Genomic DNA, 26796 nt, shown 5'->3' on the forward strand with positions numbered 1-26796 from the left:
AAAAAAAAAATTACTGCCAATTCCACTTTGGAGTTGTAACTACAAATTAAGCAATTTGGACAGTCACATGTATTAGCATCTACAAAGCTTGTAATGGCATAAACAGATTTATAGATCTTGTCTCTCCATAACTTCAGCAGTAAATTTTCAGCCAGATGAAGTGGCAGCTGATCCATTCAATGACACTTTCCTTGCTCGGTTGGTGAAAGGATGGTGATTGTTAGGAGTGGAGCTGGTCCCGTTTATGGTGGTGGAGATATGAGGGAATTGTGGGTGTGGGGATTGGACTGGAGTGTTGGGGCTTGGCAAGCAAGAGGAAGTAGAAGCCGGACCACATGCCGGGCTTCCTGCTTTGTCACTACCAGAGTCACTTTCCAGGTCTCCACTAATATTATTTATTCTGTCATTGGGGTGGCTGATTTTCATTCTCTTGCAGGTGGGTCTCACTCTGTACTTTAAAGGAAGCGGTCCATTCTGTAGAGAGAAATCACCCGTCAGAACTATCCATTAATATATACAGTGTCCCTTACAACATACCATTTACCAGATACCTACCCTTCTCCAGGTGTATATATAAGCGATGTCCATTAATGTGTAATAGTCTTTTAAGGGTTCCTCTTCATACATGACATCGATCTAAGAGAAAATATACATATTTCATGATAATCCAAGTTCTCTTCACGGTTTTATTTTTTTTTTTACAATAAAAAGACAATATAAACTGGTGGTAAAACAACTTAACAAACATAATTGCATGCCAGCAGATAAAAAATACTTTTGTCATTGATAAGTTAAAGCTGTTGTCCGATCAGTATATACTGATGATCTAACCCTTTGGATAGGTCAACAGTATCAGATCGGTGGGGTTCAACACCCAGAACCCCCCAGGATCAGCTGTTATAGGATCGCCGGTGGCCCGATCTGCAACACTTGGAGCTGCGCTGCACAGTGGCCGCTCCTGGGTACTGCAGAAGAGCCGCCAACTGCATAAGGCTATGTGCATACGCTGCGTTTTGGTTTTTTTTCTTACCACAAAGATGCAGCGTTTTTGGCCCCCCCTCCAAAAAAAAAAAAACAAAAAAAAAAAAAACGCACAAAAAAGCATCCACGGCAAAAACGCATGCGTTTTTTTTAATGAGTCTTTGCCTTTTTTTTGGGGTGCAGATTTGGTCTCAAAACTGCATGAATTTCATTCCCCAGCAAGTTTATGAGATTTAATCTTTGCTGTCCGCACAGTGCAGGTTTTTTTTGCTGCGTTTTTGTGGTGACCACAAAGATGAAGCATGTCAATTCTTTTTGCATTTTTTACTCATTGATTGTAATGGAGAAAAACGCATCAAAAACGCATAAAAAAAGGACAAAAACGCAGCGGATGTGTTTTTGTGCGTTTATTGGGGCCAAAAACACTGCATCTTTGTGGTCAGAAAAAAAACGCAGCGTGCGCACATAGCCTTACATGCAATGGGTGAAAAACGTAGGGAAAAACGCAATAAGAATTGACATGCTGCATCTTTGTGGTCACCACAAAAATGCAGCAAAAAAAGAAAAAAAAAAAAAAAAAATACTGTGCGGACAGCAAAAATGAAATCTCAGACTTTGCTGGGGAATAAACATCCAAAAGACACGCAAAAACGCAGCATAAAATACAGGCTATGCCTTAGGCTACTTTCACACTTGCGTTGAACGGTATCCGTTGCATTGCGTTGTGTAACGGATGCAACGGATGTGTTGCATATAGTGACACAACGGATGCAACGGATGCTGCAAAACAACGCAATTCGTTTTGATTTTTTTTTTTTTTTCCCGGTTTTACCAGCGGCAGACTATAGTGAACGATCAGCTGATCGTTCCCTGCAGCCGGCCGCCGGGTGATCAGCTGATTGCTCCCAGTAGCCGGCCGCCGGGTGATCAGCTGATCGCTCCCGCCCGCCGGGTGATCAGCTGATCGCTCCCGGCTGCCGGGTGATCAGCTGATCGCTCCCTGCAGCCGGCTGCCGGGTGATCAGCTGATCGCTCCCGGCCGCCGGGTGATCAGCTGATCGCTCCCGGCCGCCGGGTGATCAGCTGATCGCTCCCTGCAGCCGGCCGCCGGGTGATCAGCTGATCGCTCCCTGCAGCCGGCCGCCGGGTGATCAGCTGATCGCTCCCTGCAGCCGGCCGCCGGGTGATCAGCTGATCGCTCCCTGCAGCCGGCCGCCGGGTGATCAGCTGATCGCTCCCGGCCGCCGGGTGATCAGCTGATCGCTCCCGGCCGCCGGGTGATCAGCTGATCGCTCCCGGCCGCCGGGTGATCAGCTGATCGCTCCCGGCCGCCGGGTGATCAGCTGATCGCTCCCTGCAGCCGGCCGCCGGGTGATCAGCTGATCGCTGTCACTTGCCGGCGCCCGGGCATGCTGGTGGCCGGTCATTCAGCTGAGCGCTGTCGCTTGCCGACGGCCGGGCGCTCAGCTGAACGTTCGGCCACCGCGAGCCAAAATAAAGTTTGATTTAAAAAAAAAAAAAAAAAAGAGCATGCGCAGTGAAATCCAGAGGATTCCGCTGCTCAAAATAACGTTACATGCTGCGTTCCTCCCGCTGGGCGGAAGCAACGGAGCGTCGCCCAGCGGAAGCAACGCAGCTCCTTTTGGTACAATCCGTCAACCATACAAGTCTATGGGAAACAGCGGAATCCGTTAACGGATTCCGCTGTTTCCCAAAAGGGCGGATTGTAACGGAAGGAAAATAACGCAAGTGTGAAAGTACCCTTAGGCTATGTGCGCACACTGCATCTTTGTGGTGACCACAAACATGCACATTTTTGGTCCCAAAAAAAGCGCTTCCTAGGCATGCATTTCTTGACGCGTTTTACTGCGTTTTTTTTTTTACAGCGTTTTTGCCCAGTGTGCTTTTTAACTCCGATCTATTGACTGGAAGCGCAAAAACGCAGAAAAAATTGACATGCTGCATCTTTCTGGTCACCACAAAGGCACAGCAAAAAAAAAAAAAAAAAGCCGCTCCTTTTCACCTGGCCACAGCTGGGTGCTTTGACCCCTACCTATCGGTTGAGTTACTAAGCGTCTAACCCCCCTTTTTTTATGACCTAACAACCCCTAATAACATAAGGGTAGGGACATTACCTGAAACGTAGTTGGTATATCCATTTTACTTCTAAGAAACTTCCGTAGATGCATCACAGTCATGGCAGCAGGACAGCGCAGATACCTCTTATCATTAGCCTTTAATGAGAAAGTATAGATGAGCCCACTACAATTTTATTCTTATTACAAATAAGCTGAGTAACAGTACTCAATGTCAAGCATCAGCTGCTAAAGCTAACAAAATGTTAGGGTATATAAAAAGAGATTAGAACCCGTGATCCCAACGTATTGTTACCCCTCTATAAATCACTTGTAAGGCCACATCTGGAATATGGGATCCAGTTTTGGGCTCCACATTTTAAAAAGGACATTCAGAAGTTAGAGTCAGTTCAAAGGCAGCTAACTAGACTACTACAAGGAATGGAGGCCGCCCATATGATGACAGGTTGAAAAAGTTAGATATGTTTAAGCTTAGAAAAAAAAAAAAGACATCTCAGAGGAGATCTCATTTATATGTATAAATACATGTGTGGTCAATATAAAGGACTGGCACATGACTTATTTCTCCCAAAGACAATACTAAGGACCATATACTAAGGGGGCATATACTGCGAGTGGAAGAAAAGAGATTCCAGCAGCAAAATAGGAAAGGGTTCTTTACAGTTAGAGCAGTCAGACTGTGGAATGCCAACCACAAGAGGTAGTAATGGCAGATACTATAACAGCTTTTAAAAAAAGGGCTGGATGATTTCCTTAGTACACACAACATTGTTGGTCATAAATGACTGTGACAAAATGTAGACCTGGTGGAGGAAGGTTGAACTAGATGGACCTAGGTCTTTTTTCAACCTAAGTAACTATGTAACTAATTTAAGCAAGCTATTACCAGCTGTAGAAAGTTTGCCTTCCTACTACAGAACTACGCCTTACTAAACATAGAATCTTGTGTCCAACACAGCCCTAATCGTCATGGCCCGAGTATCAGACACACATACACATATGAACAATACCTCTTCCTTCGATTTCTCTATTTCTCGACTTCCTTTCCGATCAATCCTATTAGAAAAGATATGTGATCATTATATGATCCAATTGTTTAATAATAAACTGTTTGAAATTGGGCATTTACCTGTTCTGGTCAAAGAACTCAATGGATAAACTAATAATCTCATCGTCTGTGATGATCCTCTTGTCCTCATCCGCAACTTCTCCTCTGTCTTCATTGGAGCCATTTGTCACTATAGAAATGAGAAAAAAAAAAAAAAAAAAGGAGAATAGGAACTACTTTGGTATCAGACTGGCCAATAAAAAAAAAATGCCAATCAGTAACGTGTATATGTAGTGATTGCATCGCTCGCTGTCTTCTGCCAGCCCTGCCCCCGTCTCCTGCACAGCTCTCCCCGGCCGCTCACACAGAAGACATTGTCACCTGCCGGCTCACACAATGGTGGTCACCTACGTGAGAGAGGTCCGGAGCAGCGCTGGAAGCTGCAGGAGACTGCGATGGGCAAGTGTTTTAATGCACATACTTTATTGATTGGTTGCAGAGGGAGACAAAAAAAACCCCACACCGGATAATAGTTTATAGTATCAAAAGCAACATCTGAAATGAAACGGTTAATGAAACGGTTAATGAAACTACTAAGGAACAGAAATAAGCATTCTAGAGACTTCAAGGATGAAAAGAATAGAAACTGTAGTAAATAGTGTGTGGTGGATTCTTACCATCTGCAGAAGGATGATCTGCATAAAAGTCTCTTCTCCTTTTCATTTCATCTGCACAAATATATATATTTATATATGTTGTGTTAACCATAGTTCGGATATTTGGGGATAATTAAGACACATTAATCAATATATATTTAAATAACCTACTTTTGAAAAGTCCAGGCACCAGTTTGTATACAATATCTTGAAGGGTTTTGTCTGCCCTGAAAAAGGAGAAAACATTCTAAATAGCCGGACACATGACAGGCCACTTCATCACAACGGGACTTTGACCATCGCTGTATTATTTACATGATAAAGTCTGCACAAAAGTGCCCTAAAGTGCCTTACAATCACAGTTCAATGCTAGGTAGACAATAGACTCGGTGAGAAAAAGAAGGGGTTTCAAAATCAACCTACCGAATATTTAGCAAGGGTCTAGTCTTATGCACTTGGACATCACATATAGGACAATATTTGCTTGTCTCCAGATAACGCACGATGCACGTTTTACAGACTGATAATGAAATAAGCAAAAGGTAAAAAACGATGTAAATATTAACCCAACACTGAAAACATAAAATGAGACTTCACATGTGCATGTTTAGCCCCCAGAAGCGCATTTTACCGCAAATATAAGTAGCACTTAAATCTATGTGTGATATCACTGTATGAAAATAACTGGTATTGTAGCTACTTACAGGAATGGAGACACTCGATGATAGTTGTGGCATCTATAAAGTATCCACCACATAGGACACACATTAAATGGGGGTTAAGCTCGGTAATTTTAATCCTGGTTGTCCGATGCATGGTGACAGAAGAGGACCCTCTCTTTCTCTGAAAGAAACAGTCAATAAGTCACAGATGGCAAATCTAGCCAAATACTAATGTAGCCAACCCATTTGCGGATGTATTGAACATGGAACGTGCTAATGGAAAAAACAAGGTTCCATGATTATAGACGATTTTGGAGAAAAATTAGGAGATACTATAGCTGCAGCAAGTATGTATAAAGAAGACTGAACATTACAAAAGCGAGTCACTTTGCCAGTGCTCAAAAGGTCCATAACCAGGAATTCTTAATATGTACAATTGCAAAACCGATCAGCCAGCTAATTTCACCAGGGAAGACACCTGGACAGTGATAGTAAACTTCAGGTCTCCATGTACCCACAATGTAGTATAAACTTGACTGGAGAATAAGAAGAAGATAGTGTACCCCAAAACAGTACAGGGTTTATATAAACTCTCCACCATTAACAAACGGCGGAGAAAGCAGGAATCTGGAGCTGCCAACCAAGAAGACAGGGTATTGATGAAAGAAGCACATTGCCGTGAGCTGGTGCCCAAGCTGCAATCCTCCCGTTACTATAGCAACCTACACTTACACTTGGCATTCTGCCACAGTAGAGATCGGGAGGAAACCCAGCAGTGGAGTTAAACGAGGTGCTGGGGTGGGGTGGAGAATATTTTTGGAAGTAGGGACAAGTAACTTGAAGGGTCTATAGGTACCAATAAATTCCGTTGCGCCCTATCAGTTTGTACACCTGATGAATGATATGTTCATAAAGGATCCTAAGTGGTAATAGCTTTACAGTAACCTAAACAAATAAAAAATAGATACACTCAGCCAACTAGTGCATAATGCTAGATCAGACAAAACTAGTTACTGACAGAAGGAATGACAAGAATCAATAATACACAAGTATCTCCATGCGAGATTAGCCAGCGACTAATCATAAAAGGTCAACTTGATTATGATTTGACAACCAAGTCTGTGATGGGAGGGGACATATAGATAAATGTCCAAAGAATGAACCTAGTAGGATGAGAATAACGACTGACTAATAGCACCTAACAGCAAGTAAGGCTTTCCCTTCTAGGAATATATGGAGAATCTAGAAAAACAAATACAGTGCTGCGATCTCAAGTACAAGAGGCGGGGGAGGTGAACACACGAGGGGAAGGAGGAGGAAAGAGCTGGACAGGAGGAAAAGAGAGAGAGGGAGAGCAGAGAAACCGAGAGGCACCCAGCGCAGTACAGGGAAGAGACAAAGAGCAAAGAGGGAGGGAAGGAAGGCGAGAAATCACACCAAGTGCCGGGGTCACACACAAGCCTCCACCCTGCACGCAGTCGGGGATGGGGATACATGAAGATTCCCTCATTCAATCCAGCAAGCACCGGAGAAGTGTCAGTCTCAGCCTTGTTCACATCCAGTTAAGAAATCTGCGCTATCATATGCACATTATGCATATTCCAATGAATACCGCTTTGAAAAGTTGCAACTACTATCCAAACTCATTGAAACTAACCAAAAACGCTGTGTCCTGACAGACTGGAAACAAGGAAAGCGCAATATATATATATAAAAAAGGAGATGGATGTTACTGTCAATGAAGCATATTGACAGCAGCACAATCACAGAGAGTCGGACTCTGGTTTTCTTTTGCCAAAAGGGAGTAGATTTCATTCATAACTTTGTAATAAAACGTCGTAGTCACTTATAATATGCAAAATCCAGTTGATAAGTTTGGAAAGTTGTTGGTGATGAGGGGTCCGACAAGTATTAAAACGATATTAACTCTTGAAGAGTAAAAACAAGAAGGGTACTGTACAAAGTCAGGTGGAAACTGGAGGCAACACGCCGCCTTCCCTGTACCTCTGACACTCAAGTAGTTACTCAAGTCACCTGAGCAATCCGTAATATCTCAGCACATGCTCCATTCACACAGTGCTATTACCGGGGTACTATGTCAGCTGGTTTGTGAAATGCCTCAGTTCTTTGACAATCAACTTTCCCAAGGAAACAAACTTCTGGGGGGTTTGTTTCTTCTAATTTTCGGTCGGGCTTAGTTACCTATAGGTCCAACTTCTCCACTTGCTTATTAAAAACCCCCAAACTGATACATTGTTCTTAAATGTCAGATCATCTCTTCCACACATACCAGGTGAATGAGGATTGTGAATAAAAAGGTGATACACTATTGCAAACTGGCCTCGCATTTGGATAAGGACCATTGATTAAATAAAAGGACTATACCATTCACCAAACCTAAACTTGTGGCATCAAATATGTCTTCTGCAAAGAGATTACAACATACTAAACAGAATAGTGGCATCACCACTACTTCCCTAAGGATCATCACTACAGGATCAAAGTGTATCCTGACCCCCCCCCCCAAAAAAAAATAATATTTACTCACATCACTAGCAAACTACACAAGATGCCATCAGCACCACGACTAAATCTATCCTCTCAGTCCCAGGCGCACCTTTTAATTGGGACATTGATGTTCTGATATCACACAATGATATGACATCTTCATCAGGATTCAGGTTGGGCAGTACGTATACATTAGATAATTGACAGAATAAGACAATATACAATTTTCTCTAGACATTGCTATATACAGAAATCCACAGAATCCAGGCGGTGCTATTGACAGAAATTACAAAGTGTTATATACAATTCTAAAGGCCTATTTTAACTTAAAAAGTATGGGTAGATTGCAGATGTGTTTTGAATAATCAGCTGAGAATCCAAAGGGTTAAAGTGCAGGAAGGTATGCAATCAAGATTTTTGATACACACATCCAATGCGAGTCATTACGACACAGTGATAGAAATGGCTAGGCAAGTTTTTCTATTGAGCATTTCTCCAAAGGTGCATATACACATTTAGAAGATAAACCTCTATTCAAATATCTGAATACAATTCTTAAATCATATACATTAAGCATTGGTTGTATAGATATATTTCCACAGTTAGAAAAGCTTATTTAAGACACCCCAGCAATACCCGACAAATGCTCTTGATACAATGCACTTCGTATGTTAGGTCCAGTCATTTTTGCTGTTCTAGCAGAGCTTCAACTGGTGTCACTTCAGTTGTTGCTCTCTGGATCACAGTGCAGCGGAGGATAAAGACACAATGAACTATTTGTCCTAGGGAGTTTTATTTTTACTCAAAATGTTTAAGTTTCACAGGTTTTCTAAACCAAGTCCCAGACAAATGGCCAAGGGAAGGCCAACAAAGCTTCCCTGCCAGTGGTGATTTACTATCAAGAGCTCAGAACCCAAACCAGCAGGGCTAAAAAGACTATAGCAATAGCAAGCAGCCCAAAGCATGTACAGGGCACAACTGTACACACAGTGACAAGAATAGGCACCTCCACATCAGTTAGGAGTGGTGATTACACAGATATATATGGCAGATATAGTGTGACTGTAAATTCCCAGGGCACATGGCAAACAGAGACCATGTTACTATTACAACCTGTTCTGGAAATAAAATATTCACGTGTGCAAGTTAGTCCTCCATACCCAGACTATGCCGCTATATATACACACACACACACACACACACACTTTTTGGTGATAATGATGAGAACACAGGTAAAAAGGTATAAAGTACCGCCATCGGTGGGGCATTGGGGGTGCAGGGTGAAAGGTATGACATAGATTATAAGGGGTGGGGGCATGCTGACATGGGGTAGGAGGAGAAGGGGCATGTCTATATACAGAGGTTAGGAGTGAGAGCACCACGTCTCAGATTGGGCAGCACATGAGCAATCAGACGATGGCACCTCTGCTCTCACGTGCTCCCCTCTAACCACCCCACCCCCAAATACCCTCTGCTCCCCTCAGCTACCTGTGTATAACCCCTTTACCGAATTCCAATATTCACACCCCACCCCCATCACTCCCCCCTCCTCTTTATTTACGTACAACCAGACAAACACCCACTCTCCCCCCTCCACCACCACAGATACCAACCCCCCACAGATGAAGGCGCCTAGAGCGCACCGTGCACGTACCGTGAGCTTCTCTTTGGGGTGACTGCTGTTGCTGGGGGGTCCGGGGACAATGCGGTGTCCGGGGGGGCGCTCAGCGGATGAGCAGCAGCCCAGGGGCGGCCATCTTGAGCTGATCTGCAGACGCTGTCAGTGCAGGGACTGCGTTCATCCCCCCCTTCTCCAGCCAAAGCCAAACAGAGGGTGGGAGGTCCCCTGATACCTCCCCGGCTTCCTGCGCTGTGCAACCGTGCAAGCGCTGCCGCCTCCTGCCGCCGGATCCAGGCAGATTACACCATGTTCAGTGCTTTGTCCTGATCGCCTGCTGCCTGCCTATGTGCACGGTGCTCCCTCTCCGCCTGGTGCACAGCCTGGCCCTGCAGCTATCCTTTCTTCCTCAACACGAAGCCCCGATTTCACACCACCGCTCTCCCGACTCTCTCTGACTGCCCGGACACTCTGCTCGCTGGAGCCTCACACTGCAAACTGACACCGTCCCCAAAATGGCTCAGAGTCCGCCCGCCCCGCAACGTCACGTGGTCTCATTCCTTAAGGGCGGCCTGGGAATTAGTGTACACACTGTGCACTCACATCATCTACACACTCATTGCTGTATGCACACTTTTCATCATAGATGCAGGGTGTACATTGTAGTGTGCACACTCATGTAATCTACTGCTTGTACATACATTGCATGTGCACAATATAGCTAATGTACACATTTGTGCCAGATCATATACTTTCGCATTCGGTATCTATCTATCTATCTATCTATCTATCTATCCGTCTATTAATCTGTCTATTAATCTTTCTACTTATCTATCAATCATCTATCGATCGGAAAACGTCATCACCATAAACTATTACCATAATGCAAATACACCGTATAGGGGATTGAGTAAAATTTGTCACCTATGAAGATGTGCCCCAGGGAGGTATTGGGGATGGACAGTATATTCCATGAATTACGATGACCTTAATGTACGTGGTTGACGCTGAACGCTAAGTTGACTGATTAATTTTCAGTATGCAATAGGATCCTGGAGATATAGATTTATGTGTAAGAGACAAAGTCACACATCTCTAGTAACAAGAAAATAATGAATACATTTAGATATAGTCAGAGAACAGAGCGGGATATGCAGAGCTATAACCAACACTAGTGTAGCCATATTGTGATAGACTGATGAGTGCACATGTATACAGTCGCGACATGTTTAGCAGACGTAATGTAACCTTACTGCGTCTAGTCACTTTGCTCATGTCACTGTGGAAGTGGGAAGTCTACAGATGTGTGGATGTGTGTGTGTGTGTGTGTGTGTGTGTGTGTGTGTGTGTGTGTGTGTGTATCTCTGGAGACATACATCTACAGAAATGTTCATTAGTTCTAATGTCTGTATTTAGGAGGTCGTTGTGTTTGCTGGCTACAATGACAAGGGTATTCAGATGTCAGCGATACACCTAGAAGCATACACACAGCCACAACGGGGGTTGTACAGGGCGATAATATAAACAGCGATTAGTATTCTCTGAGACAGAGATTGATTGATCGCTGCGATTACCAAAACTGCAGCCATGTATTCATAGCGTAATGACTGGACGATGATGTGTATAGATCTGTGTGTGTGTGTGTGTATGTATGTGTATATATACAGAGAGAGAGAGAGAGATAGTGAGTGTGTGTATATATATATATATATATATATATATATATATATATATATATATATATATATATATATATATATATATATATATATATATATATACATATACATGGACATACAGCTTACACATGCAGATGTCAGTACAGGGTACTCGTTAATGATAGAGTTACTACATGTCTAGGTAAAATTCTAATGTACTTAGGAGATATACCCACAGAGGACCAACCGAAGAGGTAAATGTTCACTCCGTGTGCAGATAAATGCAGAAATAAATTGTGCGCAGTGACTAAAGAAATAAGATATATACCCACCATCTGGTAAGTAGACATGTACCTAGATTGCAAACATGGACTTGACTACCACAGTATGGACTTTTTAACAATATGTAAATAAAGAATCTTCATTTAAAGATACAAGTTGCCTGGACCTATGTGCTGGTGAATATTCTTCTCATCATTCCTACAAGGACTTGCTGACCTTTCCTTCCTCCGTGCACATTCCATGGCATCTAGGCTTCCATTATACTAGGTGAGCTGGGCAATCCTTCTAACTTGTCTAGATTGCAAAGAGTACATAGAATAATTGGACGCTCTGATCAAGCTTCTTCTAGACGAACCCACGGTACTAGTTAACCAGTCGTTGTACATACTGGAGTAATGACGTTTGAGTAATGAGTGTAGCATATAGATGTAGCACTATACACGGATTTATACAGTACGACAGTATACTAACTAATCTAGTGCAAATACATGCACTTTCCCATTACTATGTGCACTATTGTGTGTTATATGAGTATACTGAATCTGAAGTCTAGGGACTAGATTATGCAGCTCCAATACGTTGTACTATCATAAAGACCTCCGTGCCTTTAATAGCTATGATATACCCCCAGTATAGTGACAATGTAGACAGATATGACTACATAGAGACGTCTGTGTATATATGGATGAAATTAGGGTGAAACATTGACACGAACTGTGAGCAGATTAGATGTATATACTTGCAGTGTATATACCCAGTGTACTAGCCAAACTAAAATTTGCAGACAGACATAAATGCCAATAGTTTACTGATATATTTATTGTTAGATTGAAGTGTAGTAACTAGAAGCATACCTCTAGTATACCCGTATCCACGGTGCAGAGATGGAATTACAGGGAACTAACAAGGTTGCACAAATCATAGGGAGACGTATTGGTGCAGTGTGTCAGATGTACACATAACAGCAGAGGACGGATCAGTAACCACTACTGTGACTACAGCGGCTGCGAGGAGGCAAGAGCCAGCTAAGGGGCATCGAGGTGCAGCAGAAGGTACATTGACCTTCAGAACTGCCAGGCTTCCTGCAGTTGTCGCGATATCACCCTACAATGTGAGAACATGACGCTGATACCTTTGATGTTAGCGGAGCATATGTGCCGTATAGGGCGAGGAGCAGCGTTTGTATACGGCAAGAAGAGCTACCTACACAGATCTGTATGTAGTATGTGGAGAAAAGTGTTCCCATACCTATTGGAGAACTATATACGATGTAGAGATATATTGTCAGGAGGAGATCCAGTGGTGAGCAGGTTACACGGAGATTTAGGTCTATATTCAGACCTGTAACTGCTTTTGTACATACTGGAGTAATGACGTTTGAGTAATGAGTGTAGCATATAGATGTAGCACCATACACGGTTTTCTACAGGATTCTTTCTAAGTTATCTATATACTTATTAATCTGTCCTGTCCTGTCAACCATTTTGGAATTTCTTAAAATTTTACTTTCTCTCTATATATTCTTATGAATCTATGTATAGTGCATATATTTGAATATTTTATCTATATAGTGTGGTATTTGAATCAGACGACGTATCTGTCAGGCAAATCCATACATCCCTTTAAAGAAAAGAAAAAAAAGGACGGTCCTCAGTGCTTGATCCCTTTAGTTTACAAATGTGCAACGAGTTCTCTGATTCCATGGCAGGACAGAGGATTTATGTTCCAGCAAGGAGGAATTTCTTCTACTGGATCCCAGATCTCTTTAGGCACCGAGTGCTGTGATCTCACACTTCTCCTGCCTAGAGTGGTTGCTGGTGGTCTGTGACCCCCTGAACAAAGCGCCGCCCGTTCAGGGCACAGGGCTGTGCAAAGGCAGGAATGTATGCCCGACAGTGGGGGGAGTATTGTGGATTACAGGACATGAATGAGGCAGCTCCTCTCCCAGCCCTCTCCATTTCATTGTAGAAGCTATCCCTGCTAAATCACTGGAAGTTGTATTGCTTTATATCTACAGATATGTAAAGATTTCACCCCATTCTCCTAAATGTAGAAAACACGTATGAACATTTTGATTTTTCCATTTCAGAACAAAACCGAACAGAATAATTAATATTAATTACTTTTATGTTAATATACTAAAATCCATTATAGTACAGTCACACAGTTATTATCCCGGATATTAGTTTTTCCTATAAATCCTGCATATAGTTTACAGAGTTTTATTTCATTATATACAATGTTTTTGTCTCATTTATGTGCTGTGGCTGCAATGCCAACAATATACTAAATAATATTAATAATAATAAAAAAGGTTTGTTAATTGTAACCATTTAGTACCTGAAACAAGCAGCTTGTAGTCTCCTTATTCTGTATATCCTTCTACTTGCGCTGCACAAAGTCTGCACAGCGATCTGAACTGCTCCATGACCCTCTACATGGGTCTGTGCTTCAGATACACCACAAGAGCTGATTTATAGGACTCCATTGATAAATAACATCTGAACAAGGTGAGGAATACAATAAACCACAAAATCTGCTTTCATCATAATATTTATTTTGTGCTGACAAATGACATACAAAATATAGACACAATAAATCCATTCGGGGTTGAGGCTTAGTTTGTCCAAATCCTGAGAGCCTTAGTAAACTAGAAGTGCAGGAAACTGAAATTGGCAAAGGCTTTACAAAATGGAGTTAGTAGACATTAGTATTCAGAATGTAAAAATTTGACAGGATCTTATGTAGTAGGTCAACATCATGGAATGCAACAATAGTCCATATGTAACAAAATCAATTTCTTCTGTGGATATGGGAGATTCTGCCATCACATCTGGGATGTCCTTTCCAATCCTTTGGCTGCATCTTTAAGTTTCCCTACTAAATCCTACAAAACAGCAAAAACAGTGTCAAACACATAGAAATCAATTCATTAGATACATAAATACACAATGTATAGATTGTGTCTGTCGAATTACTGACAATAACCTCATATTTGGCTACTATCATGGATGAATGCATCTTGGAGACAAGCACCAAAGTTAATAAAAAAAAGAGAAGTTTCAAGTATTTCCCTTATACTTTTTTTTATTTTTGGATCTATTCGTGGCTATGGTTGAAAGAAAAACTGGAACATAAATTCAACATTATGGTAAAATGACGCTGGTTTCTTCCCATTACATATTCCCACATTGTCATAATTGACTCAAACTCTTACCAAAAACCTTGAAGGTATATTGAATGATACACGTATGATAAAGCCATATTAGATAACTAATGTTTATATACATCATATAAAACTTTAATAATATAAAAGCCTCGAGAGAGAAAGTTGCAAAGCCGAGACAAATATGCCGTCCAGCAACATGTTTCCACAGCACACAATGACAATAATGTAACCAATCAAGGACATATAGTCTATCATCTGTGGACACCGCTGACATCTCTGGCCCTGCGCATAGCCCTGTACGGGGCTTTAATAAATACATCACATTCCTTGACAAACAGCAAACCTTGATAGATTACCAGGTATTTAAGGAATTTTATCAGGTGCACACAGAAGCTACAGGATTGTAAGTCTAAAACTCATGGAAACTATGATATATAATATATATATTATTATATACACATATACATACACACACACATATATATATATATATATATATATATATATATATATATATATATATATATATATATATATTAATGTGTGTATGTGTATATATATATATATATATATATATATATATATATATATATATATATATATATATATATACACATACGTGTGTATATATATATATTTATTTATTTATATTAGTATGCCTATGGTTTTCAGCTTCATATTTTTAGTTAGGTTGATACTGTGAAAATCCATTCTACAGACATGAGTGACAGTTATACAAACTTAATTATACCTGTAATTGCTCCATCGAGCAATTAAAACTAATGTCCTTGGCTTGGCTGGTATCCGGTGACTACAAAACAAAACAACAACAAAAAAAAAAAATAGTTGTAAAGGAAATAATTTTTGGTAACTATAATATAGTACCAGAAGAAATTATTTTTACCTCTAAATTCAATTTCATCAAGTAGGAAGGTCGATAGGTTTTGTACAACTGATTAGTCTGTAGAGGAAAACAACTCTTTAGCTACAATGTATGTGCTGCTGTATATGTATATATGTATCTTCATGTAAATCACCTTTATTTCATAAGCAAGGCGCCAGGACACATCCGACACATGTGGGGGGCCTCTACCAATGCTGGATAAATAAACATTCAATAGTTACAATAATATAAGTGCAATGTAAAGCCCATCTGCTTCCCTGAGCTGGTCCTGGAAATAGAAAACACTCACTTTTCTAGCAGAATCTCTAGCGACTCTCTGTGTTTCTGGAATATATAGCAGAGACTGATTAATTTATGCACTAAATATATAGAAAACAAATATAGATGCATAATAAAAATGACTAAATACAACAGCACAATGAACCTGGTATTCTGTCCAGAAGTGCTCGGTCCTCTCCTTATCGAATTTGCAGTCTTCCAGGAATGTGCTGTTGGAACATGAGCAATATGGAGGACGCAAAGGGTGAAAAGATATTGTTATTCCCCTGAAATCATGTGTGTGCAGGCTTTAATAAAGGAGCAAGTACCTGAGAGCAGCTCTGTCTATAGAATTCCTCACTGCTTCCAGTATAAAGGTAGTGGCTGCAGCCTGACAATCTTTTATGTGACTCGGGGGGATGTGCTGAAACACTGTGTCATCTAGATCAACGCAAACATACAGGGATCAATCAGGTCACAAGATACAAGAATCGTCATCAATACTGTACAGTGAGAATGTAAAGAGAAACATTAGTCTCACCCATTCACAATAAACAAACACGCTTAGAAACAGAAGAGAAGGTTCCTTTAGGACAGCTCCATCACGAAGGCTTTATTAAATCATAGTCAATGAAATCCTAAAAAGGAACAAGGGGCACCACCAGGTGCAGGATGTCTTGCAGTGTATTCCCATTGTGAAGCCTTCATACATCTGTGTTCCTCTGCCATTACTAGAGATGTGCTGATACCTTATCTAATGCTAGTAAATGAGCAGTTTCCCCCAGTGTCAGCGCTAATGAGAGGCCATTTACAGCAAGACCAACATACACACAAGGTACAATGTGCAGCCAGCCACGTGTGACACACATTCCCATCACTCTTCTACTGTGTTAACTACTAACAAGTCAGAACCAGGATCCAAATGTCATGCTGCAGTCACACTCCAGTCCCCCACATCATCTACATAAGCCAACCGACCTGACATCTACAATGTAACCCCTATTATAAACACAGAAATTTCATCATGACAGTCATACATAGAAGTATGAACACATTCACACAACATATATCGACAAATACACAGTATATGGAGGCATAGATTTATATAAAAACTAATATTCATACACTATCTATGGATCTACTAATATTTAATATGAGGAGGGGGGGGGGTGCAATAGCGATGCCCCCTGTACATTTACTCGCAGTGAAATGCCCTTGCTTATACCATTGTGTGTCTACAATTAAGCTATCTACCTAATTACACAAAGCTGTACCCTTATATTTCTACGTGCCTTTAAGAAACTATTACTGATCAATAAGAGGACTGGTTACTGATCAATAAGAGGACTGGGACTGCTAAACTTCAACTGGATCACAAAGGCCACACAATACTCTGCAATCTATTTTCAGAATAGTAAAGGACAGACTTGTACACATATCACACATACATTTATATATGCAGATAAAGCATGAGACAAGACCTATGAATAACACACATTATTATTGAAGTAATAGAATTAGTTCTGTGCGATCTGACAGTTGTCATTAGTCTATAAATAACCAGAACTATCGTCTGGTACAAGGTTACACAATTAACCAGGTTGCAGCATGATTTTTTTTTGTTAACTCTGAGTCTGAGCAAAAAAAGAACTGAAAAGAAGACTGGGCCAAAAAATAAATAAATAAATAAAATGAAGGATTAATCATTCCCCAGCAACAATGTAGGCAGTGCCAAGAAAATTAGCAGTAGAGCTAATTAAATGTAAGGACAGCACCCCATCCCCTGCCCAGCACAGAAGCCTACCCCACACACAGAACAAGGCAACTAAGTAGAAATCAGCCTAGATAGCTGGAGATAAGAGCTAAACAAAACACCATTAAATCAATGAATGAAATGACAACATTGTAAACGTTTATTTTGACTGACTATTTGTACATAATAAAAAGAAACCAGGTGATAATTTTCTCTTTTCTCTTTCTCTTCTTTTTAGTCACCTACAATATTTCTAAGGTTGTCTTTCTTTCAGAGGATTTATAATATAAATTCTACAACAAATGAGAACAGTAAATAGTTTGTAAAATAGCATTTATGTCTCTGTGATTCTATGTACATTTTTTCAATTAGGAATACTAGTTTTCCCTTGAAAGGTCCTGTACTCTGTAATGTTCACAGGGCATGAGAGAGATAAATAGCATTTACACAATTAATTCCCTTAATGCAGATCTCTAAATGACTTCATTTTTTCATCCACATGACTAAATACAAACATCTATTTCATAAATCAGACAATAATCAAACTTGGTTGTAATCTGTGTGCACACCCACACACATATATATATATATATATATATATATATATATATATATATATATATATATATATATATATGTATATATATAATATATGTGCGTGCCTATGTGTAAAATATATATATTATACACACACACACACACACACACACATTTTATATATGTATATATGTATGTAAAATATATTACTCTGTAGGTGAAATTTTGATATTTATTACTGGCTTAAAAGCATAAATAGTGTAAGAAAAAAATTGAAAAAAATATAAATAAAAATCTAGATGTAGAATAAAAAAAGAAGCATTGAAGTGGTAACCTATTCAGTTTGGATTATAGTAACATGATAGTGAATTGTAATGCAAGATGGCACTCACATGCACAAATCAAGTGAACAAATATAAAAGTAAATAAATAATTAGTAACTGCCAATATCAAATATAGAAATAGATAAGCTAAGTACTAGTTTGTACTCCATATCACTTTAGAGCATAATAAAATAGTCAAATGTCTCCAAACACAAAATAACCCAGGATCAATAACAAAAATGGCAGTTAAAATGTAAACAACTTAAAATGATTGGTTTAATATAATATAATTATTATTCATGACTATGGTCTTTAGATGTATCCAATTATTTACTGGTCCAGAGATAGTTGTATATTCTTGGTATATTGCAACAGATAATCTTTCAGACTTTCTTCCCAGTTACACCAACCATAGTGAAAGTTTCCCTATTTTAAGCAATGAGAAGTACTTTGTCTTTTATGATTCAGTGATGAACCCATTATTTTAATTTTTAAAGTAAAACACCCAGCCCCCAGCTGCAGAATTTGTGATAGAATTCACCATTATCTAGACTGAGGATCCCTACTGTTATACATTGTAAGACCTGGGAGTTTAACATGGTTTTCCAGTTTTTTGGAAATCTTATGATATATTCACACAAGATGTTTGTTGCACAAAGACCTTTTGCTGTTCTATCCTCAAGCTTAAAGCTGAAACAATACAATTCAGACAAATATTAGGATAGATGCTCATCAGTAGAAATTTCAGCAAAAATATGCAGTATGTAAATATGCCTTTATACTTCTATCATTGTAGAATGCCAGTCTATTAAATCAGCACAAAGTAGCTAAGGCCTAAGGAATAACAATTTAAGTCATTAATATGGAGGGAGTTTTAAGACTGGTGAAAACTAAAACTGGAACAGTCACCCAATGAAACTAATCAATTTACAACTAAAATTTTTCAGAGGCACTTTGGAAAATAAAGGTGCAACCAGATCCATGAAGGGCAACATTTTTTTCTTTTTACCTTGGAATGCAGTCCATAAATGTTTAATTTAGGATAAAAAATTGTTTACAAATTGTTTGGCTAACACAGTACAAAGATATAATTTAGGATAGGCCTACATGGCAACATACGTCAGGTGACATTGAAATCATACTTACACAGTGCAACTTTGAATTTACTGATCTCCTATGGGGTATCGTTGAGACCTACGACACACTGTGACTTAGTCACGTATCTTTCCAAATGCGTTGATTTTCTGTCACCAGTAGGAAGTCGCACACGATATGCTTTCCATATACTTCAATGCACAGTGCATGAGACATGCAACTTGACTGCAAATTGGCGGTTTTATTTACAGCAAAAATCAAAGCTCTAAGTGACTTTTCAAAGAATTGCTGTTGTGCGACACGTCGCCATAGAGCCCCAGCCTTATGTTTATACATAAGCTGAAAAACAAAATATAAATACCCTCTCTATTTATCCCCAATAATGTAACCTATACAACAGGCCTCATGGCCTAATTCCATTATCAAAATTATTTTTTTCTTGCGTTTCCATTTTTCTTGCGTTTCTACAGTTCTCTGTTGCTGTTCATTTACCTCCCCCACCCCCTATCAGCATGGTCTAATGCCTTTTTCTTCTCAGTAACTAATCACTTTCTGTATCAGTGGCCATACTGTTTTTCATATCATAAGCACAATATCCATGGTCAACAGTAGTGGCAGCTGGGGCTTTTCAAATTCCTGATGGGCTCATGTCAGTATTGTTAAGTTATCACAATATCATTGTGTAATATAGTTGTAGAATACCCAATGCTGATGATAGTGCTGCTCCACTGTCATGGTCACCTCAGACTTCAGAAGTGTCCCATTAGACGGACGTCATCATATATTTATTGATATTACTTCTGACTGATTTCTATTTACTTGTATCTACATTTATTCCCTGTTTCTTTCTATCTTTCATACATTTTTGTCCCAATGCTACAAATATGATTGGTGATTACTTTATAATATTGTAATATTTTTGTTAACCCCTTTCAGTTCAGTGTTGTAAGGGTTATTTACATGTATGGTAATATGTGCAGATTCAGATATATATTCACATTTGCAAACCTTTCCGTAAGGGAAATATGTCCCGCATATGTGAATAGCGTTTGTAAACATTAGACACACAGCAGAAAAACCTTATTCTAAATTATACAACAGGATTTGAATTTTCTGCATAAATTCTGCAATATGTGACCATACTCTTGCTTGTTGTATCAGCAAGAGAAAAAATAAAAAAAGTATATATATTGGTATTATTATAATATTTGTCACAATTCGAGCCTACGCTGGTCCTACTTAGACTGAGCAGGTCTCTCACATGTCAGTGCTGCCACTTCCTCTATTGCATATGTTAAACGTTATTAAAGGGAATCTGTCAGCAGGTTTTTGCTCCCCCATCCGAGAGCAGCATAATGTAGAGACAGAGAGCCTGAATCCAGCGATTTGTCACTTACTGAGCTGTTTGCTGTCATTTTGATAAAATTAATGTTTTGTCTGCTACAGATTTAGTAGTCCTACAGAGCTCATTAATATGCTGGACTACCTGTCTGCATGCATAGTAGTCTGATTAATCAGTGATTTTATCAAAACTACACTAGGCAGCCCAATAAGTGATACATCGCTGGAATCAGAATTTCTGCCCCTACGTTTTGCTGCTCTCAGATTAGGTGGCAAAAACCTGGTGACAGATTCTCTTTAAAAGGATTGTACAGGATTAGCAAAATATGGCTGCTTTCCACCAGAGACAGGACAAATTCAGATGTCGCTATGATGGGAATGAAAATTATTATTTTGTTGTTAACAACAGTCTGATCCCCTGTACTGAAAGAAGAATTAAAAGTAGTTATTTTTCATTAAACAAATATATAGAATTTATGCCCATAGGTATGTAATGCAGTGACAATCCATCAACAAGCTGCTACTGTGGCTAATATCTGGCCTCCACCAGGAAATTAAGGTACGTGGCATGAGGCCTCCAGCATGAGATAACTAAGGCCAGTGATTGACTGTAACCATCATGTTGTAGATGGGATGTTGCTATTGAAGCCCTGTAAGCAAAAAAACAGCTGGAGCCACAGGGGTGTCAATAGGTAGGTTTATTACAATAGACAATCCCTTTAAACAGCAGCATGCCTCAGTGGTTAGCACTGTAGTCTTGCAGAGCTGGAGTCCTGGGTTAAAATCCCACCAAGGACATCATCTGCAAGGAGACTATGTTCTCCTCGTGTTCATGTGAGTTTCCTCACACACTCCAAAGACACACTGATAGGGAATGTAGATTGTGAGCCCCAATGGGGACAGTGATGACCATGTCTGTAAAGTGCTGTGGAATTAATAGTGTTATATGAGCGTATAATATAAATAAATAAAGGGATTGACTACTTTATCTTTATTTTACTCCATTTGTTTAAGACATGATTTTTTTGCAACTTACTGTACCTAAATATTACAGTTTATTTTTCTGTCCTTGATCATGAACCAAGCTTTCTTCACATACTGCAGAACTGGTGGAGGAGCATGTGACCGGCCGTGTCCACCAGCCTCCTGCAATAGAAAGACACTGCTCATGGCAAAGCTGATTTTTAATTGGTCCTGGCCGGGTCACATGCTCCTCCACCAGCAGTCATTTTGTGAACAGCAGAGTTGTGCAAACAAGAGTAAGAACCTCTAATACTTATATAATAGCAACCTGTGAAAAATCATGTCTCCAACACATTTGATAAAATAAAGATACAGGAAAATATATATATACACACACATTTGTACAGTGTTAGCCAATGGATAGAAAAAATATTAAAAAATGAAGAGTCTTCAGTGGTTGATATCCTTTAACAGTGAAATGAAGAGATGGTAACAGATAACAAGCTTTAAAGACTTCTCAGGTCCCTTCTTCAGCATCAATAATAACATAAAATATGAAGAGTGACCTATTTATACACAACAGAACATAGTGGATAGGGAAGAATGTAGGTAGGTATGCAGAATTGGATTTATAATCCAGACTCCTTTGAGAATTAGATTTTTCTCCTTTTTTTGCATTTGGATAAGAAATGTAGGTATGTAGAACTCTCCCCTTCCCATATGGTTAGTTCTGCTTCACGTCACGTGTCTTATTACTGCACTATTCTATGTCCCGTCATTTATAAATATATGACTCTTTAGATTTTGTGTAAGGCCACGATCACGTTCTGCATTCGGTCAGTATTTGTAAGTTAAAACCATGAGTGGAACAATCAGAGGAAAAGTATAAGGCCAGAGTCACATTGTGAGTGCCTCGCGTGTAACTCGCGCGAGTCTCTCATTGAATCACCCGGCATGGACTCACACTCTCCGGACAGGGGCATCTCAGCTGCATAGACATACATGCAACCGACCGCTCCTGTCAGGAGAGTGCGAGTCCGTGCTGGGTGATTCAATGAGAGACTCGCGCGAGTTACACGTGAGGCATTCACAAGTGTGACTCTGGCCTAAAAGAAACACGAGCACCACTACTGCATTTTTTCACCCACTCTTGGTTTTGGCTTAAAATTACTGAGGTAAAATACTGACCGAATACTGAACGTGTGAACATGGCCTTACACTGAGCCTGATGAAGAGACCAGGGTAGTTTCAAAGGCTGCTATTTATTACTATCTTTTCAGTTGGCCATTAAAAGGTATCAAGCAATGAGGACTCTCACTTTGTAATATTTTTTCTATAAAATAAATATAAAGTTGTCAGCCCCTTTAAAGGGTTATTCCAATCTCCAACATTCTATTCCAATAAATAGTAGGTGTAATTATAAATAATAATATTAGCAAATACCTCCAATTAGAAATGTAGTATAGTTCTCCTGATGTATCTAATGTGCAGGATATTTCATCTTAGGTATCCATGGTTACGACCACTAGTAGCTGTCACTATATGGGCTCTTTTCCACTTGTATACCACTTCTGATGCGAGAGCATCGGAAGCGATATGCTAATGATCCTCTGCTGCAGGTGTCAGCCGAGGGTCATGCGACTGTGATGTGATCTTGCTATCGCATCACAGGAGCTGAGAAGATGGAGGGAACACTTTCTCCCATCTCCTCCACTGTCTGTCTCTGTGTGCACTGCATAACATGTGAGTGCAGTGCAATGTATGGGGTGCGTGAGCTGAGACTTGCTGCAAAACGCAGCATGCTGCGATTGCACCGACAGCATGATTCGTGTGGAGCAAAAAAAACAGGACAGAGGAATATGGCTCATCGATTAACACTGGTGCGAGTGCAATCCGATTTTTTTATCGGATTGCACTCGCACATGCAAATCACAGGTGAAAAAGAGCCCTATGAGTGGTAACAATGAATACCTAAGAGGCAATGCCCTGCGCATGAGATAAGAGACATGGCTATATCAGGAGAATCTAATTCATTTCTAATTGCAGGCATTTGCTATTATTATTATACCTCCTACATATTGGGATGGGATCTTGGAGATGGGAATACCCCTTGGAGTTTTTATACCCGGCTTTACAGTACTAATAATCAGGACAAGCCATCAGTTGCTCACATGAATGGTTGTCAGATTGTATATGCAATAGTTATATTACCAGTCTTCTAATATACTTTTAAGTAATGAAGACTTCTGTTTGCGGCCAGTGATTGTGGATGGGAATCCTCTTATTTACATCCAGGTGCTGAAAACACTTTCCCCGGCACACATGTATCACATACAGTGTATCACATACAATGTATCAGTGGCGCGCAGGTCCAGTGTATCAACTCCTGAATTGTAGGAGGGAGAGGAATCAATTGCAGAGGAAGAGGCCTTCTTTTGTTTTGGAGCCGCTGATCTGGGGACGTCAATTTCATTTACAATTGTTACTTTTAGAACTGAAATTCTAGCAATTCGTGTACAGAGCTGGTGATGTCCGCGGCAGCCAATCAGCATCCAGCCTTTCTTTATAAACCGCATTGTGAATGGTTGCCCCGGGCAGCAGGGTTAGGTTCTGTGGACAGGACAGTTACAATGCAGGGTCCCCAGGTTTTGTCTTCTCACTAACTATTCCCCCGAGATCCAGTAACAGCAGCGACCTGCCCTCCGCTTCTCTCTATTCTACTCGCAGGCTGTGTGTCCTTCCAGCTGCTACTAGGCCGGCCTGTCACACATCACCCCTCCCTCCCTCCTCTTCCTGGTTGTCTGCCAGAGAAAATGCCGCCCAGCACTAAGAAGGCGAACAAAAGCTTGCAGTAATGTGAGCCGCTCATTGCCCGGTGCCCGTGTCTGCCCGCACAGCGGGCACAAAGGCGGCGGCAGCAGCAGCAGGCGGAGTCCCTGCCCCCACTCTCCCTTACCTACAGCAGGATGTGCGGCCTGGTCCGGGCTCAGGCTCTGGAAGGCCGCCCGGAGGAGAGCACTGAAAGCTTTAACACTAAACTGGGCCGGATCCGCTAAACGATGCAATCCCCTCAGCGAGTCCTCCGACAGCTCCATTGTGATCGAGCGACCTTCTACCCCGCACCACGTGACCAGACCAGCTGACAGCGACTCTCCTTCATTCGTAGTCATGCGACTACAACTCTCAACATGTCCGCTTATTAGAGCCCCCTGAGAGTTGTGGCTCAACAACAGCTGGAGATCCTCAGCTTGCAGAGAATTGAGGTGTAACGTAGAGGGAGGCTGATCCCAGCCAGCCAGGCTTCACTCACACATCTGAAAGCTGCACACGATTTTACTTCATTTAAGGCCATGTACACACATTGAGTATTCGGTGAGTTTTTTTTCTTTCTTTTTTTTACCTTTTAGTATTTGTACCAAAACAAGGAGTGGGGGAAAAATGCAGAAGTGGTGCCTGTGTTTCTATTATACTTTTTTTCTGATTGTTCCACTACTGATTTTGGTTACCAAATACCGAGGTAAAAGACTCCCCAAATACTCGTGTGCATGTGGCCTTAAGGAGATGTGCATACAATGTCGAAGGCTATGTGTGCACGTTGCATTCTGCCGTGACAAATATTCTGCAGCGTTTTGTCACCGTGTACGTTTCAAAACGCAGCCGAAAAGCTTCGTTTTGGATTTATTTTGAGTGCAGAATGGATGCAGAATTCATGCGTTCTGGATGCTTGTTCTGCCATAGACAGAGTGGGAAAAGAATCCAAAACGCACACAAGAAGTGACATGCTGCTTTTTAGAACGCAACGATTATGTAAAAAATTTGGCATCGAAAACGCTGTGTTTTAAAACGCAACGTGCGCATGGATTTTGCTAAATTCTCTTGACTTTGCTGGGGACACAGAACGCATGCGTTTACGCTGCAGTTTAAAACGCTGTGGAAACGCATGAAAAAACGCAACGTGCGCACATAGCCTTATACAGGCAGATTCCACCTGGCACCTGCCTGATAAAGCGCAAAATAAACAATATAACAAAGGATGAGCCTAATGCACTGCAATGTAAAAATAAGTTGTGGGGCACAAGTGCCATTTTTTGTCACATATTTTAACCGCTAATCAGCTTCCAAAGCAAAGAAGCAGCTAAAATAAGTGAGCTATCCAGTCTTCTGGCAGCTTGCATTTGTAAGTCGCCACCATTTTGTATATAGAATGTAGAAAAAGACGCTGGCAGCAAACAAAAAAAAAAAAAAAGACCTCAGAAAAGACACTTCAGGAAAAACATTGTCTGTGGTTTCCAAAAGTGATTCTGCTTCAAAAACAATGCTGGTACAGTGCTGTCTAAAAGAGGTCATATGCACATACCCTAAGGGTCCATTCTCAAAAATCGTTACTGCAGCAGTAACAAAGTTGTTCCTCATTCCTGCGGCAGCACACATCGGTACGTGTGACACCGCAGGAATGAGGAAGCTCTCCTTACCTGCCTCCCGACCGCTATGCGGAAGGAAGGAGATGGGCGGGATGTTTGTCCCGCTCATCTCCGCTTCTATTGGGCGGCGGTTCAGTGACGCAGCTGTGACGTCGCTGTGACGCTGAACGAACTGCCCCCTTAGAAAGGAGGCAGTTCGACGGTCACAGCGACGTCACCGGGCAGGTAAGTATGTGTGCCATGTCTGGGCGATGTTGTACGGCACGGGCAGCGATTTGCCCGTGTCGCACAACAGATGGGGGCGGGTACCCACGCTAGCGATATCGGTACCGATATCGCAGCGTGTAAAGCGGCCTTAAGGCTCAGTGCCCATGCTGTGTAGTTTTGACGCGTATTTTCAGAAATCTGCAGCAAAATCTGCATGTCCATTGTGAAGCAAGCAAAGGCCCACATTGCTTATTTTTCCCTTGTGTGTTTGGTGCAGAAAAAAAGAAATCTGCACTAAATACGCAAGGGAAAAATA

The 26796-nt window shown here is 40.8% G+C and overlaps 1 protein-coding gene and 1 long non-coding RNA gene across 5 annotated transcripts in view; one reads left to right on the forward strand and one right to left on the reverse strand.

The window, feature by feature from the left end:
- Positions 1 to 25125, reverse strand: LOC142243537 (polycomb complex protein BMI-1). Of its 2 annotated transcripts, XM_075315571.1 has the most exons (14): positions 24809 to 25125; positions 16170 to 16281; positions 16007 to 16070; positions 15872 to 15906; positions 15430 to 15489; positions 5486 to 5616; positions 5205 to 5301; positions 4953 to 5008; positions 4803 to 4853; positions 4207 to 4315; positions 4088 to 4133; positions 3117 to 3215; positions 556 to 636; positions 1 to 474 (listed from the first exon to the last, which is right to left on the reverse strand). In XM_075315571.1, exons 1-14 carry the CDS (start codon positions 25020 to 25022, stop codon positions 148 to 150), a joined length of 1482 nt encoding a protein of 493 aa, XP_075171686.1. In that variant the 5' UTR covers positions 25023 to 25125; the 3' UTR covers positions 1 to 147. The 2 variants fall into 2 exon arrangements, with proteins under 2 accessions (XP_075171686.1, XP_075171685.1); XM_075315570.1 differs by lacking the exons at positions 15430 to 15489; positions 15872 to 15906; positions 16007 to 16070; positions 16170 to 16281; positions 24809 to 25125 and adding an exon at positions 9606 to 10090 and having other exon boundaries at positions 5486 to 5624.
- The window catches only part of LOC142244561 (uncharacterized), a 290422-nt gene that overhangs the window by 22442 nt on the left and 241184 nt on the right, over positions 1 to 26796 (forward strand). The window lies entirely within an intron of this gene.

This window comes from Anomaloglossus baeobatrachus, chromosome 6 (assembly GCF_048569485.1).
Source record: "Anomaloglossus baeobatrachus isolate aAnoBae1 chromosome 6, aAnoBae1.hap1, whole genome shotgun sequence".
Lineage (NCBI taxonomy): Eukaryota > Metazoa > Chordata > Amphibia > Anura > Aromobatidae > Anomaloglossus > Anomaloglossus baeobatrachus.